The sequence below is a fragment of the Phacochoerus africanus genome, chromosome 8 (assembly GCF_016906955.1).
Source record: "Phacochoerus africanus isolate WHEZ1 chromosome 8, ROS_Pafr_v1, whole genome shotgun sequence".
Classification (NCBI taxonomy): Eukaryota; Metazoa; Chordata; class Mammalia; order Artiodactyla; family Suidae; genus Phacochoerus; species Phacochoerus africanus.
The window spans coordinates 165,265,007-165,281,558 of NC_062551.1; the positions used below are offsets into that span (position 1 = coordinate 165,265,007).

General features: G+C 46.4%; 1 protein-coding gene across 1 annotated transcript; it reads left to right on the forward strand.

The window, feature by feature from the left end:
- The first annotated feature begins 4,061 nt into the window (after positions 1–4,061).
- PRDX1 (peroxiredoxin 1) lies at positions 4,062–16,262 on the forward strand. The gene is made up of 6 exons (XM_047789235.1): positions 4,062–4,206; positions 5,879–5,995; positions 7,734–7,887; positions 8,230–8,352; positions 8,666–8,796; positions 15,908–16,262. Exons 2-6 carry the CDS (start codon positions 5,890–5,892, stop codon positions 15,991–15,993), a joined length of 600 nt encoding a protein of 199 aa, XP_047645191.1. The 5' UTR covers positions 4,062–4,206; positions 5,879–5,889; the 3' UTR covers positions 15,994–16,262.
- Positions 16,263–16,552: the final 290 nt, after the last annotated feature.

Consider the following 16,552-nt stretch of genomic DNA (forward strand, 5'->3'; position numbering starts at 1 on the left):
TTGAGAAGAGAAGGGTATAAGTCTGGGTTCGTGATAACAGCCTTCAACTGCTTAACTGTGAAATGGCAAAAATTAATCCCCTATTTGAGCTTGCTCTCTGAGTTTAATCTGTTACTTGCAGCCGTGTTCAATGCTAGCAAACATATTATTCTGGATAGCAATGGTTCTCAAATTGGTATCTGCAGGTCTTTGCGTGTCCCAAATATAATTTTACAAATTGAATGCTTGTAAACTAAAGGATTCAAGCGTTCTTCAAGAGCTGTTAAATGTAGTGGTTTTCTTTCAACAATAATTACAAAAATTAACATAAGCCTAATTTGCATCAACTGGGTGTTCTCATAACCATAACTGAGAGCAAAATGCCCTGGGATTTTATTTCCATGATTGCATTTGTTGTTCGTCACATTAAAGCCTTTAGCTTTAATAGTTTGTAGGTTTAACGTGAATGGTTTATAATTTTTCTCATGACAGGCTGCTCTTAGGTTAGTAAGTCCTTAAGGTAAAATGATCACCATTCTAGGACATCTGCTTTCTACATTTACTGAATTGCCCTCACCTGTTGCTTCTGGTTAGTTATGAAGAAGGGGGCAATGGCTGGTAGGTAAGTCTGTCAACAGTGTTTACCACAGCAAATCAGTGCAGTGATGCAACTACTGCTTTAAGCTACGTGAGGGTCGGATGGTGTCGAAGGACATTGTATAAACGAAAGTTTCCTGCTCGACTGAACAGAGAAAGGCAGTGGGAGAATTAAGGCACCATCACAAGGTGCTGGCAAGTGTAGGGATGCAGGACTCAGGAGGCAATGGACTACAGTATGCAGTAGTATTAGGACCACACACTGCCAAGGGTATTGTTGAAGGAAACGCATCTTGCATATTCCTTCTTCTCTCCCTCCCTCCCTTCCTTTTCTTTCTTTTTCTTTCTTTCTTTCCTTCTCTTTCTTTCTTGCCCTTCCCCCTCCCTTCCTTCCTTTCTTTCCCTTTCTTTCTTTCTTTCTGCTTTTTAGGGGCGCACCTGCAGCATATGGAGGTTCCCAGGTTATGGGTTCAATCAGAGCTGTAGCCACCAGCCTATGCCACAGCCACAGCCACAGCCACGCCGGATCCAAGCTGCGCCTGTGACTTACACCACAGCTCATGGCAACGCTGGATCCTTAACCCACTGAGCAATGCCAGGGATTGAACCTCCGTCCTCACGGACACTAGTCAGATTTGTTTCCACTGAGCCACAATGGGAACTCCCTCCACTCTTTTTTTTTTTTTTTTTTGCTATTTCTTGGGCCGCTCCCGCGGCATATGGAGGTTCCCAGGCTAGGGGTCTAATCGGAGCTGTAGCCACCGGCCTACGCCAGAGCCACAGCAACGCGGGATCCGAGCTGCGTCTGCAACCTACACCACAGCTCACGGCAACGCCGGATCGTTAACCCACTGAGCAAGGGCAGGGACCGAACCCGCAACCTCATGGTTCCTAGTCGGATTCGTTAACCACTGCGCCACGACGGGAACTCCTCTTTTGGTTCTTAACTGAGACATGTAAGCCTAAGCGCCCAGCCCAGGGCCTGGCGCATGGTAGATACAATAAATGGAAATTTTCTTCTGGCTGAAGTAGGACTATGTGTTGTTGGTTTAACCTACCCATAATAATAACCATCCACTATTAAGCTCTCAACCTCTAGGTCTCCCTGCCTCCTCAAGAAGGAAATGAGTAATTGGGCCACCATGCTGTACAGTAGGAAAAAATTGTATTGGGGAAATAACTATTAAAAAAAAAAATCCAGGTTGGATTGTGGTAATCACAGAGCAGTCAGAATACACATGTACAGCACGTTCCTATGACCCTTTCCTGCTTCTAAAATGAGCTGAGGAGTTCCCGTCGTGGCTCAGTGGTTAACGAATCCAGCTAGGAACCATGAGGTCTTGGGTTCAATCCCTGCCCTTGCTCAGTGGGTTAAGGATCCGGCGTTGCCGTGAGCTGTGGTGTAGGCCAGCAGCTACATCTCTGATTCGACCCCTAGCCTGGGAACCTCCATATGCTGCCGGAGCGGCCCAAGAAATGGCAAAACAAGACAAAAAAATATATATATATACATATAAATAAAATGAGCTGAATACTATGATTGCTTTACAGATTTCCTGTGGACATCCAATATCTGGTGGTTTTGACACCTAGGATCAGTCATAGACCAGTGAATACAATTTCTAATGGGAGCCAATAATGACACCCAAGAAAATAAATTAAAAAAGGACATGTAAAGGGGAAAAAAAAAAAAAGGAAATGAGTTCCCTATGGTGCAGTGGGTTAAGGATCTGGTGTTGTCACTCAGCAGCTTGGGTCACTGCTGTGGTACAGGCAGAACCCTGGCCCCAGAAATCCCTAAAGCCTTGGCCACAGCAATTTAAAAAAAAAAAAAAAAAAAAAAAAAGGAAATGAATAATGCCTAAGTAACAGTTCTGCCTTAGAGAAAGAAAAAAGAAAAAATCACTTCTGTTGATGGCAGGATGATAAATACCTCCAAATGTTGAGATGCCCAGCCAGCATGACACAGCACTTCCCTCTTTCTTATCCTGCTATAAAGGTCCAATGGAGTTAGGAGAATAATGGGGGATGGGGGCAGAAAGGGGAACACAATATTATTTCTTAAACATTCCTTTTTTTTTTTTTTTGTTAAACATTCCTATTTTATATCAGCCATTATGTTGTGACTTGAGGAATCAGAGGTGGATGTAACAAACCTTACCCTCCAGAAAGTCAGTCTAATAAGGAGAGGTAAACATATAAACAAGTAAATTAGCTTTAAAGGTTTGTGGGTTTTTTTGTTTTTTTGTTTTTGTCTTTTTGCCTTTTCCAGGACCACTCCCGAGGCATATGGAGGTTCCCAGGCTAGAGGTCGAATTGGAGCTGTAGCCACCGGCCTATGCCAGAGCCATAGCAACACGGGATCCGAGTCGCATCTGCAACCTACACCACAGCTCATGGCAAAGCGGGATCCTTAACCCACTGAGCAAGGCCAGGGATTGAACCTGCAACTTCATGGTTCCTAGTCGGAATCGTTAACCACTGAGCCACGACCTAAAAGGTTTTTGTTGTTGTTGTTATCATTTGGGCATAAAGGAAGGAATGGCTAATTCTGGGGATGAGTGAAAGAAGAGTTCCAGAGGAAGTAGTGCTTCAGCTATCTTCAGATACGTTTTCTCTAGGCCAAATAGGAACAGGTTCTTCGTGCTTGAACAATAGCCTGAAGGCTTCAAACAGCTACACTGTTCTGGGTGTTACAAAGAGGAGCAAAGAACTAGGTACTGTGCTAAATAAACTACAGAGATGATCTCAACAAAGAATTAATAGTATTCCCTTTTTTTTTTTAAGTATTTACTTATTTTTATTCTTTTTTCTTTTTGGCCACACTCGTGGTGCATTCCCATTTTTACAGGGGAGAAAAGTAAGGCTAACAGATTAAGACTCTTGCATGAAGGTCACACAGAATGACAGTGAGGAGTTTTAACTCAAGAATACAGGATCAGTTTTTCGGAACCACAAATTAGAGGGGTGAGTGAGTGATATGGTCAGATTTCAGAGTCCCTCCAGCTGCAGTGGAACGGATGGGAAGAGAAGGCAGAGGTAGGAACCCATAGAGGGAGATGGAAAAGCAGCCATCCTGCTGTCAGACAGAGCAATTAAGGGAGGCTGTCTAAGCAATCAGGGTTACTGAGATCAGCGCTAGAGCAGAGGTTGTGGGAATCTGGGCGGAATAGCTGAGAAATATTTGGATAGATCTTTCTCCGGCCCGATTGGGGGGGGGTCTTTCGTGGGCAGCAGTGAGGACCTTTACCCAGGTTTGGGCTTGAAGGGCAAGGCGCACGGACCCCCCCACCCTCGCCCCGCCTCAAATCTTGGATTCACGGAGGCATCGGGAAGGAAAGTGATCTAAAAGGTGCCTTCCGCGGACACCTCAGCCCTCGAAGGCGAGGAGGGGATTGGAACTGTCTCCACCCGAGCCCGCCCCCAGAGAAGGAAAGCGCTGAGTCATCCTGGCGGGGCGAGTTGGGTCGGGGCGGTGCTGGGGCCAGATCCCCCTTCCGTCTCCCCCGCCCGCACCCCCGGCCCGCCCTGACTCTCGCGAGAGCCTTACGGGCTATAAAGGCCAGCGCCCCGCGCGTGCTTCGCGTGTCTGCTTCCTGACTGCGCTCGGTGGCTTCTGCTTGAGGACTGGTGAGTTTGTGGGCGGCGCGGCTTCAGCCGACCGACCGCAGCGCCCCACTCTTCTCTCGTTGCCTTTTCCTCCTCTTCCTTCTCTTCCTCCCGGCCCGCCCGGCTCAACTGGGGGGGCGCTCTGCCGGAGAGGGACCCTCACATGGGACCCCCTTTGCCTGCGGGACAGCTGCCTGGTTGAACCCCGACGCCGCCCGCGCCTAGCGTCCCCTCTTCCCCCGGCAACTCAAGCAGAGGGCGCTGATTGGCTTGGCGGGGCCGTCAGGGCGGGTGGGTGGTGACGGGGTCCCCTACGGGGCGGACGGGTTCCCGAAGCTTCTAAGACGGATTCAGAAACTGATCAGAAACGGACTGCCCGTCCGTCGTGTAGTAGGGGAAAAGGCTGTGCCTGATGCTCACCAGTGTAGCCGTGGGTCCTGATTCCCTTCTCCATCTTTTTCCATGTGCAGAATGGGGTTTGTGGTGATTCTAAGTGCCGTTAGTGAAGACTCCTGGTGCTTCCGAAGTGCAGCGGAGGGACGATGGGGGTGGCAGAAAGCCACTTGAATTGGCCTTTCGGGGGGGGGCGTAGTTTTCTCCGGGGAACTTCAAGGGGAGCTTTCCTGAGGGGACCTCGTCGGCTGGAAGTCCTGCAGCCTTCCCTCGCCCTCCCCCCCCCCCCATTGGTTGTGCTTTAGTGGACGTGGGGGCACCCGGAAAAGCAGGTCTGGACCAGAAGGCCGTTAGTGTTAGGGTCGTATACTATGTTTGGTTGCCAAGTTGCTTCGTGTCTTACTGGTTTTTTCTTGTTTGTTTTATTATTTAAAGGTGCTAACCCAGTAAAAAAGTTTGACAGTCGATGCTCACAACGTTTCTTTTTGGTTGTGGTTTTATGAACCAAGAACTTTGGGACTTGAAAAATTAGTTCTTTGGGTCTTTCAAATCGATGGCTTATGGGGTTAAATCTTGACTTCTAATCTTGGCCTTGACCAGGGTGAATCCAATGCAGCATTGCTTTTTCATAAAAAATTGACTCTTGTTCTACTTGTTATTGCCCCGGGATCTTAGTCCCAAGATCAGAAACCCATTTTTGAAAGGACTTTTGGGCCTTAAACACAACACCTAAAGTTTTGAAATTGAGCACATGCAAGACTCCTGGTCTTGCCTCTCAGAAGTTGGATTGGCTTTAGGGTGTGTGCTGTGTGTGCACATCTACCGTGAAAAGGTTAAGTGTGCTTCCCGTGTTCCAAAGGCTCAGGCTAGAGAAAAGGGTAACATGGCAGCTTCTCAGAGTCGGGTGCTCAGTGTTCATGGAGTGTTCACGGCATTGTGCATTTGGGTCTAGCTTTGGGAGTTTCCACCTCCTTCTCTCTGTGCACCTGTTTAATGAAAATACAGAAGAAAATGCAATTGGACAAGTGATGGTTCAGAAAAAAACAAGAGTTTAACTTCAATTTACCAAGAAATTGCTATTTTCAAATGAAAATGAGCTGAGATTCAGAGATCTGTAATGTTTTTGTTTGAAAAGTTGGAAAGCTTGCCTCATGCTTCTTAGCGTTCTAAAGGTTAATGTATATTCAGGACCACTGGACAATTCCTTTATTGTTCTACAGTTAAGTCTCTAAGGAGATGAAGGTTGCTGGTTATCTAGAAAGAAAGGCTTGTTTCTAATTTGCTTTTTTATCTTTTCCAGCTGATAGCAATATGTCTTCAGGAAATGCCAAAATTGGGCACCGTGCCCCCCACTTCAAAGCAACTGCTGTTATGCCAGATGGTCAGTTCAAAGATATCAGCCTATCTGACTACAAAGGTAAAAGTAATTCTCTTCGGTTCAATATATGGAATTATAATACAGTCTAGAGATGGCTTGTTTAACTTCTGAATTTCTTGTCATGTTTGATTGTAAAATGATTTTTGAAGTCTCTTAGGTCTTTGGGGGTAGGAGGCTGTTGTTTCCTGTGGAGTTGAAGTGGTCCTTATCCTCAGTGATCAGAGGGTAGATGTCCTGAGTCCCAACTGCTTCATTATGTCTGGACGTATTATCTTGATTATCTTCCTGGTACTGCTTTTCAGTCTCTTTATCTTGTTGTAAGACGCCTTCAACAATTTAAAATCTCAGTGCTCAAACAGTGGCAACTATGAGTCTGCCTGTTCAGTTTGTGAAATGCATGTGTCGCAATTGCTGTATTATTAGGCAGAGAGTTTAGGCACATTCCTTTGACTACTTTGCCCTCAGAAAAGAGTTGATGTCACAGTTGGAACAGCTTCTTTCTGTTATAGTTTATTGTAGACACCTGGCATTCTCACGAGGCTTTTTTTTTTTTTTTTTTTAAATCTTGCAATCCTGGAGCAGCAGGGCCTTCTGAGACAATTGAAAATATAGATTCCTTGGAATGCAAATCTGAAACAGGTGTCAAGTATACCTTTTGTAGTGGTATAGCAGTCAGTTCCTAGAGTTAGCTTTTGGGTAGATCTTACGACTAGGTTTCTTAGCACATCTCACATAGGGGTTGGAACACGAGCAGGTAAGTGGGGCCCCATGGAGGGAGGCTTCTCCTGGCAAACAAAGTAAGTAGCACCTTAGGGAGGTGACCCAGGCCCAAGGGTAAAGCCTTGAGGTTTTGGAAGAGCTGCTCTTTGCCCGCTAGGGCTTGACCTGCTGAAGCTTGTTAGGCAGAGCCCTAGAGAAGTTTGTTTAGATGAATGGTGTTAGCTTTCAAAGTGAAGTTCAAAAAGGAACAGCTAGTTATGATTTTCAAGCATTGCTGCTATTTGGAAATAAGTGAATATTTGAAATTGTTCCAAACAGCTCAGCCCATTAGGTGTGGTGAGAGGCTGCCTGGCAGGTTGAAGATCTACTTCAATTGGTAGAGTAACTTTAGTAAAATTCCAGCTAGAAATCCTGTTACCTACTAGGAGAAATTTTTTTTTTCTTTTTTTTTCAGGGCTACATCTGTGGCATATGGAGGTTCCCAGGCTAGGGGTCCAATCGAACTTACAGCCACTGGCCTACGCCACAGCCACAGCAATGCCAGATCCAAGCCGAGTCTGGGACCTACACCACTGCTGATGGCAATGCCGGATTCTTAACCACCCACCCACTGAGCGAGGCCAGGGGTGGAGCCCACATCCTCATGGTTACTAGTCTGGTTCGTTATCACTGAGCCGCATAGGAACTCAACTTAAAAAGGCTTCTTGGGAGTTCCCGTCGTGGCTCAGTGGTTAATGAATCTGACTAGGAACCATGAGGTTTTGGGTTCGATCCCTGGGTTAAGGATGTGGCATTGCCGTGAGCTGTGGTGTAGGTCACAGACGCGGCTTAGATCTTGTGTGGCTGTGGCTGTGGTGTAGTCCGGCTGCTACAGCTCCGATTGGCTCCCTAGCCTGGGAACCTCCATATGCTGCGGGAGCGGTCCTAGAAAAGACACACACACACATACACAAAATCTTTCTTTTTTTCCATAGGAAAATGTCTTTAGGTTTTCATTGTCTATGAAGCAAGGAAGTCTGTTTTGAAGGCTAATTTGTGGCTCCTTTTTTTTCCCCAGGAAAATACGTGGTGTTCTTCTTTTACCCACTTGACTTCACCTTTGTGTGCCCCACGGAGATCATTGCTTTCAGTGAGAGGGCAGAAGAATTTAAGAAACTCAACTGCCAAGTGATTGGTGCTTCTGTGGATTCTCACTTCTGTCATCTGGCCTGGTAAATCTCTTGGTCCATTTGGCACGTGGACTTTTGAACTGAGCAGTGACCGGGACTGGGCAGCTTTGGCAATAGACTTTCTCAAGTATTGGCCTCTGGCTCCTCATGGAAGGAGTGCAAAGGTGTTTTGACTTCCTCTTGTTGTTCTCTTATTACCTGGCAGCTTGGGTTGAGACTGCATGTACCCTGGTGACTTTAACTGTCCCCAGCTGTTTACTTTGCTGGGAAAAGCATGCAGCGTTTGGGGAGTTAGATTAGGAAGGTTGGAAATGGGAAGGAATACAGTTAATGCTTTTGCTACAGAGGAATTTGAATGAATGTGATTGACTTTTTTGCTTGTAGGATCAACACGCCCAAGAAGCAAGGAGGACTGGGACCCATGAACATTCCCTTGATATCAGACCCCAAGCGCACCATTGCGCAGGACTACGGGGTCTTGAAGGCCGATGAAGGCATCTCATTCAGGTAAAAACCTGCACGGGAGCTGACTGACAGTCATCAAGAGAGTTGTCTGATTGGCTCAAGGTTTTTATTGGAAAGGTAGAGCCCTGATCTGTAGAGAGTTCTAGTTTCATTTTTTCCTGTTTTATGGAGAGAGAATTGACGTACATCACTGATCGTTCATGGTCTCATTTCGTTCTTTAGGCCTGAGGGCCTAAGGGGAAGGAAGGCCAGTGTAAGTGCCAGAGACCAACCCATTTCAGTTTCTGCTCTGCTCTAACAGAGCCGTTTCTAAAACTGCTGTCTCTGCCTCATACCTTGACTGTTTTCTCTCTAGGGGCCTTTTTATTATTGATGATAAAGGTATTCTTCGACAGATCACCATAAATGACCTTCCTGTTGGCCGCTCCGTGGATGAGACTCTGAGACTAGTTCAGGCCTTCCAGTTCACTGATAAACATGGGGAAGGTAAGCCAGGTCGCCTGCTAACAGGACATCAGAACGGTGGGGTGGGGAGAATGAAAGGAACAAAGTCTACCAGATAAGAAAAGAATTTTTATGTCTCTTTAAGAAATTGCAGTCTTTATGGGGAGTTCCTGTCATGTCATGGCTTAGCAGTTAACGAATCTGACTAGGAATCATGAGGCTGCAGGTTTGATCCCTGGCCTTGCTCAGTGGGTTAAGGATCTGGCATTGCCGTGAGCTGTGGTATAGGTCGCAGACGCGGCTCGGATCCTGTGTTGCTGTGGCTCTGGCATAGGCTGGCGGCTACAGCCTGGGAACCTCCATATGCCGCGGGAGTGGCCTTGGAAGAGGCAAGGAACAACAAAAAAAAGGCATTTGCAGTCTTTGGATTACTGTGGGTGGGTGTGGTGGGGTAATGGAAAGGCTTGGGGAGGAGAATGTAAAGGCTTTTTGTTTCAGCTGCGTATTCCCAGCTCCTGCCCTGCTCATTTAGAATCGCTCACTGCTGCTGAGTCAACTTGTTAAAGGAATGTAGGAGCATCTCCTAGGTGTGTAAGGGCACAACCAAAAAAAATCGAGACTCACATCTAGAGAAGTGGGCTGTTCTTGACGGTCGTTTATTGGGAGAAGACCATATTCCTGTAGATGATACTTGTTTTATTAGGGTTTTAAACAAGTTTTGAAATTTGGAAAATAAAAATTGGACTAAGATAACTTAACCAAAGACAATAGGCAGATAACAACTAATACTTTCTATCTTCTAAAGAATCCATTCTGTGGTGTGATGTAGTTGCCCTATTTGTAAGAATTGTAGTCACCAAATACCAAATTATATAAATGTTTAATATAAAAATTATTTTAAAGGAGGAGTTGGGGCTAGGGGGTTTGAAGTGAAATATCAAGATTCTTCATTGTTTCAGGATCAAAGAATGTTTTTGTGGCAGTTCTCTCATGGTCTAGTGGTTACGACTTGGCGTTTTCAGTGCTGTAGCTGTGGTTGTCCTCACATCAAGTTGCCGCATGGCCTGGCAAAAAGCAAAGACCAAGACCAAGAAAAATGGGAGTTCCCGACATGGCTCAGTGTGTTAAGAACCTGATCAGTATCCATGAGGATGTGGGTTTGATCCCTGGTCTTGCTCAGTGGGATAAGGATCCAGCATTGCCATGAGCTGTGGTGTAGGTCAAAGATGTGGCCCAGATCCTTTGTTGCTGTTGTTACGGTGTAGGCTGGTAGCTGCTGCTGCGATTTGACCCCTAGTCTGGGAACTAACGCATGCCACAGGTGCTCCCCTAAAAAAAAAAAAAAAAACCAATAAAAACCCTCCAAAAACCTAAATAAAAAAAAAAAAAATCTCCCCAAAGATAATGTTTTTGTGAGTCTGTCCTTGTAAAATCTGTGACTGAGCAGATTCAATTTTTTTTTTTAATGTAGCATTGCTAGAGTGTAGGTCCTCCTTTTCACTGCTCTAGATCTTTTCTTTTTTTTGTTCTTTTTTTGGCTTTTTGCCTTAGGGTCGCTCCTGAGGCATATGGAGGCTCCCAGGCTAGGGGTCGAATCAGAGCTACAGCTGCCAGCCTACACCACAGCCACAGCAACGCCAGATCTGAGCCGCGTCTGCAACCTTCACCACAGCTCAGGGCAACACCGGATCCTCAACCCACTGAGCAAGGCCAGGGATCAAACCCACAACCTCATGGTTCCTAGTTGGATTCGTTAACCATTGAGCCATGATGGGAACTCTGAGCTCTTTTCTCATATAGTATCATTACCATGTTTTCACAAAGTTTTTTTTTTTTTTGCTTTTTAGAGCCGCACTCGTGGCATGTGGAGGTTCCCAGACTAGGGGTTTAATTGGAGCTACAGCTGCCGGCCTACACCAGAGCCACAGAAACACAGAATCCGAGCCATGCCTGCCATCTACATACACCACAGCTCACGGCAACACTGTGATCCTTGACCCACTGAGTGAGGCCAGGGATCGAACCCGCAACCTCACGGTTCCTAGTTGGATTCGTTTCCGCTGTGCAACGATGGGAACTCCCTTTGTTTTCATAAAGTCTTGAAGCACTTGATCCCATCCTTTGAATTTGTAAGGATGTGGCTTTTTTTTTTTTTTTTTTTTGTTTTTTATGGCCCCACCTGTGGCATATGGAAGTTCCCAGGCTAGGGGTTGAATCGGAGCTACAACTGCTGGCCTCCATCACAACCACAGCAATGCTGGATCCTTAACCCACTGAGTGAGGCCAGGGATTGAATCTGCATCCTCATGGATACTGATTGGGTTTATTACCGCTGAGCTACAGTAAGAACTCCCAAGGCTGTGGCTTTTGGTATCTCCCCACCTCCGCCCAGTGTATTTGCTGCTGGAATGAGACAGCCTTATCCTAACTAAGAGTTTAGATTTAAGAACGCATCTCCTCAGAGTGCTGCCAATACTGGGTCTGTAGAAGGGGATCTTGAACCCTACCCCCACCCCAGATTAATGTAATTGAGGATAAGATAATTTTGTAAGTGCTACTGACACCAAGTACACAGAATGACTTATACAAATTTCTGTCTCAGTACATCTTATTGTTTATTTATTTTTTGTCTTTTTAGGGCCACACCTGTGGCATATAGAAGTTCTCAGGCTAGGGGTCGAATCAGAGCTATAGTTGCTGGCCTACACCACAGCCACAGCAACGAGAGATATGAGCCAAGTCTGTGACCTACACCACAGCTCATGGCAACGCCAGATCCTTAACCTGCTGAACAAGGCCCGGGATTAAACCTGGGTCCTCATGGATACTAGTTGGGTTTGATGACACTGAGCCACGATGAGGACTCCTACAGCTCATTTTTTTAAGAAGATAAGTAGTTCGTAATAGCTCTAAATGAGGCTTGTTTCAGCTCTGATCTTGTGAGTTAAAGGAGGTGAAAGTTAAGAGTCTGGAAGGTGGTGTTTTTTGGCGGGACCCAAAAGTACGAGTTTGGCTAGAGTGGAAGGCTCATGGATAATGGGAATCAGCACTGGTCTGAAGGCACCATTTGCAGAAGCCTGTGTGTGTTTTGCTCTGCACTGAAGGGACAGCTGCTGAGCCTGCCCCCTGGTGGGGAATGAGATTTAGCACAAAGAGCTGGGGGTGGCAGTTGGTCCTCATGGACGTTTCTAGGAGCTTGCATATGTAGGCTAGACTCTTTTTTTCTTTGTCTCTTTTGTCTTTTTAGGGCTGTACCCGCAGCATATGCAGGTTTCCAGGCTAGGGGTCTAATCAGGGCTGTGGCTGCTGGTCTACACCACAGCAACTCTGGATCTGAGCTGCATCTGTAACCTACACCACAACTAATGGCAACGCTGGATCCTTAACCACCTCTGAGCAGGGCCAGGGATTGAACCCATGTCCTCATGGATACTAGCTGGGTTCGTTAACTGCTGAGCCACTACGGGAACTCCCTTATTTTATTATTTGCTTTTTAGCGCCATGCCTGAGACATAAGGAAGTTTCCAGGCTAGGGATAGAATCAGAGCTGCAGCTGCTGGCCTTTGCCACAGCAACACCGGGTCTGAGCCATGTCTGTGACCTACAGCACAGGTCACATCAACGGCGAGTCCTTAACCCACCGAGCTAGGCCAGGGATCGATCGAACTGGTATCTTCATGAATACTAGCTAGATTTAAACTTGCTGAGCCAATAGGGACTCCTACATTGCTATTTTTAAAGTTGAGATAACGGAGTTCCCATCGTGGCACAGTGGAAACGAATCCAATTAGGAACCATGAGAGTTAAGGATCCGGCGTTGCCGTGAGCCGGGGTATAGGTCGTATAGGTCGTAGATGCAGTTCACATCTGGTGGTGCTGTGGCGTAGGCTGGCAGCAACAGCTCCGATTGGACCCCTGGCCTGGGAACTTCCGTATGCCTTGGGTGTGGCTCTAAAAAGACAAAACACAAAAAAATAAGGTCGAGATATAATTTACATATAGCATTATATTAGGAGTTCCCTGGCGTCCTAGCAGGTTATTGTCACTGCTGTGACTGGTTTGATCCCTGGCTTGGGAACTCTACATGCCGCAGGTATGGTCAGAAAAACATCATACTAGTTTCGGGTGTGACCTGGTACTTGTATATTCTATGTTCCTGCCTTTTTTTTTTTTGGCCGCCTTGTGGTATATGGAGTTTCCAGACCATGGATCAGCTCCGAGCTGCAGTTGTGACGCGTGCCACAGCTGTGGCAATGCCCACTCCATACCAGCACTCCAGAGATGCCGCTGATCCTGCTCTGCCACAGTGGGAACTCCTGTTCCTGTTTTTAAGGACAGTAAACTAACACTTAGAATGTAGTCAGTTAATGTTGGACCTGGGATATAGATTCAAAGCCCTCCCTTTTTTAGGTAATTAGAACACTGAAAAGGTCAGCGTTAAGGCCCTTGTGCATTAAGGAAGTTCCCACATTCTAGGTTCCCACGACTGTTATCATTTTTTCCTTGGAGGGTCGTGGAACTTCAGCTGCACTCGAAGGCTGGTGAATGTGGGACTTAACCCCTTCTGCTGGGCTCCATATTGATTCTGAAAAACCAGTACTGTTGAGTATGAGTGCAGCATCCAAGTGTGGCTCTCTCTGTCCTGTCATTAATTATTGGTATGGTCTTAGGTGCCAAGAAGCCTTAGTGCCAAGGAGACTGCATTGTAAGGTCCTTCTTTCTGTTCTTTATTCCTCCTGTCTTTGTGTCATGATTTATAATTGGGTTATTCTCCTAAAGCTTTCTGTTTTCTTCTAGACAGAAGAATCTTTGGTTCCCTCTTAGCACCTGCTGGTAAACTACTGGGTGACTCTGGGTCTGGTCTGTGCTTTTATGCCGCTTTGTTCTCTGAACCTTGTTTATACTTAAGACTTATGTTCTAACCCTTTGGTGCCACTAAAAGCCAATGACTATAGCAATCAAAGGGAGCTTTCAGGAAAAGTCGAGTAAGCTGGGTTTGCCGTTTGGTGCTTTTTCCACCCACCCCTTGTTTCTAGACTGCTGGTTTTGCAGCATTTGACATCTGAGGCTGTGACATCCTTGGACCCAAAGGGGCTTCTCCCTCTCTTAAGCAAGTGAGACTTTTGCCGCTGCTCCGTTACTGGATTTCAGTGACTGAATGTCTCCAAGAAGACAAAACAGCACATGGAGTAGAAAATTCAGAGATTGGTTCCCTTGCCTCACTTGCCTCAGGCTTGCCCAAGGCGCGAGGGATCGCAGGAAGGGTTTTCTGCCTGTAAGGGTACAAAAGACTCGTACCCAGACCTTTTGCTGAGTGAAACAAGCAGGGCCTTCTGTGGAGCTCCTGCCCCCCTTGTATTTCAGGCAGTCTGGTTTGGCAGCTTGAAGGAGCACAGAGAAGGGCAGCTGCCTGCTGCCTGCTGCCTTCAGATCTCTGCAAGGCTGCCAGAGGGAAGAAGCAGCTTTGTTGTTGGGGTTTGCACAGTCCTGGATTTGTCTTTATTAGCTTATTTCTTCCTTGGGTATGTGGGCAAGTCACTCAAGTGTTTTTTTAATTAACATTTTTATATATGTGATATAATTTACCATTTTAAGTGTGTAATTCAGAGGCATGGCACTCAGTACTTTCATAGTGTGCATCACCACCATGAATTTCGCATCCTTTTTCATCATCCCAAAGCGGCAGTAACCATGAAGCGATAACCCATCACTCCCTTCTCTCTAGCCTTTGGTAATGTCTGCATTGTGTCTACCAATTTACCTATTCTAGATATTTCTTACAAGTGAAATCATAAAGTATCTTTCCATCTGTGTCCTGTTTCTTTCACTTAGCGTAATGTTTTCAGGATGTTCTCCAAGTTCACCTGGGCTGTAGCATGTATCAGAACTTCATTCTCTTTTTTCTGGTCTTTTTTGTTTTTATAGGGCCAAACCCAAGGCTAGGGGAGATTCCCAGGCTAGGGGTTGAATCAGAGCTGTAGCCACTGGTCTGTGCCACAGCCACAGCAACGAGAGATCCAAGCCATGTCTACAGCCTACAGTCCATGGCATCGCCAGATCTGTAACCCACTGAGCAAGGCCAGGGATCGAACCTGCATCCTCATGGGTACTAGTGGGGTTCCTTAACCACTAAACCACAACTAGAACTCCAGAACTTCATTCTTTTTTTTTTTTTTTTTTGTCTTTCTGCCTTTTCTAGGGCTGTTCCTGTGGCATATGGAGGTTCCCAGGCTAGGGGTCTAATCTGAGCTGTAGCCGCCAGTGACAGCAATGTGGGATTCTGGGCCACATCTGCAACCTACACCATAGCTCATGGCAACGCCGGATCCTTAACCCACTGAGCAAGGCCAGGGATCGAACCCGCAACCTTATGGTTCCTAGTCAGGTTTGTTTCCGCTGTGCCCTGACGGGAACTCCTTTTTCTGCTTTTTTAGGGCCATACCTGTGGCATATGAAGTTCCCAAGCTAGGGGTCAAATCAGACTTGCAGCTGCCGTCCTACACCACAGCTCACAGCAACGCCAAATCCTTAACCCACAGAGTGGGGCCAGGGATCGAACCTGCAACATTAGGGACACTAGTCAGGTTCATTACCGCTGAGCCACAATAGGAACTCCTAAAGGTGTATTTCTGAAGCATACAAAGAGGGTGTTCTCTTGTGGCACAGCAGGCTAAGGATCCAGTGTTGTCACTGCAGCGGCTTGGGTTGCTGCTGTGGTGAGAGTTTAATCTCTCACTCAGGAAGTTCTTTTTATTTATTTTTAATTTAGTTTTATTTTTTAAACTTTTTAATTTTTTTAATTTTTTTTTTTTTCTAGGGCCGCACCTGCGGCATATGGAGGTTCTCAGGCTAGGGGTCTAATCAGAGGTGTAGCTGCCAGCTTATGCCATAGCAACTTGGGATCTGAGCTGTGTCTGCGACCTATACCACATAGCTCATGGCCACGCCAGATCCTCAACCCACTGAGCAAGGCCAGGGATCGAACCTGCACCCTCGTGGTTCCTAGTCAGATTCATTAACCGCTGCCCCACGAGGGGAACTCCTGAATGTTGATGCTCTTTAGGGCAGATTTGATTTTGAGGAATCCAATTGTCTTTGGAAGGGCGGAGTTTACCACTGGTCGGGTTATTAATTAGGACCCTTTCTCTTGCAGTGTGCCCGGCTGGTTGGAAGCCTGGCAGTGATACCATCAAGCCTGATGTCCAGAAGAGCAAAGAGTATTTCTCTAAACAGAAGTGAGCGCTGGACCATCTCAGGGCCAGGCGGCAGTGGGTGTCCAGAGGAACAGAACGTCTTTTGTACTGTTGTCATGCTTAAAACACAAGACCTTATACTCAGCTCAGATGTGTGGGACAGGACAGGCCTTTCTTGCAGGGGTTAGGGAGGCCAGACTTTTCTTCCTCGGGAGGAAATGGCCTGTGCTTTAATTACGTGGCAGGCCGACTGGTGTGTCAGTAGCGGGGTTTCACTTTTGACCTTTTGTAGTTCCTATTAAACCTGAACTGAGACTTTGTTGATTCTTCATTGGGCGGGGGCATTAGTTACCCTGTGACTTTAAGAGGGATTACTCTTCGCTGTCCTCTTTAGAGGAAAATGAGTGTGAGAGCTGCCTCAGAATCAGGAAATTATATTAGAGGCGAAATGGAAATGGACACAGTGAAAAATGTTACCATTTCATTTAACTGTATCTGGGGAAGAGCAAGACCTGTTACAGTACTGGCGAAGGCATTGCAATTTTGTTACAGGCTGCATTGCAGGTTGAGACTCCAGTGAGGTTACTCTGTTAACTTTTTTTTTC

Coding starts and splice junctions, on each gene's coding strand:
- PRDX1 (XM_047789235.1), top strand. CDS start 5,890: ATGTCTTCAGGAAATGCCAAAATTGGGCACCGTGCCCCCCACTTCAAA. Junction 5,996..7,733: donor CAGCCTATCTGACTACAAAG/GTAAAAGTAATT, acceptor TTTTTTCCCCAG/GAAAATACGTGGTGTTCTTC. Junction 8,797..15,907: donor CACTGATAAACATGGGGAAG/GTAAGCCAGGTC, acceptor TTTCTCTTGCAG/TGTGCCCGGCTGGTTGGAAG.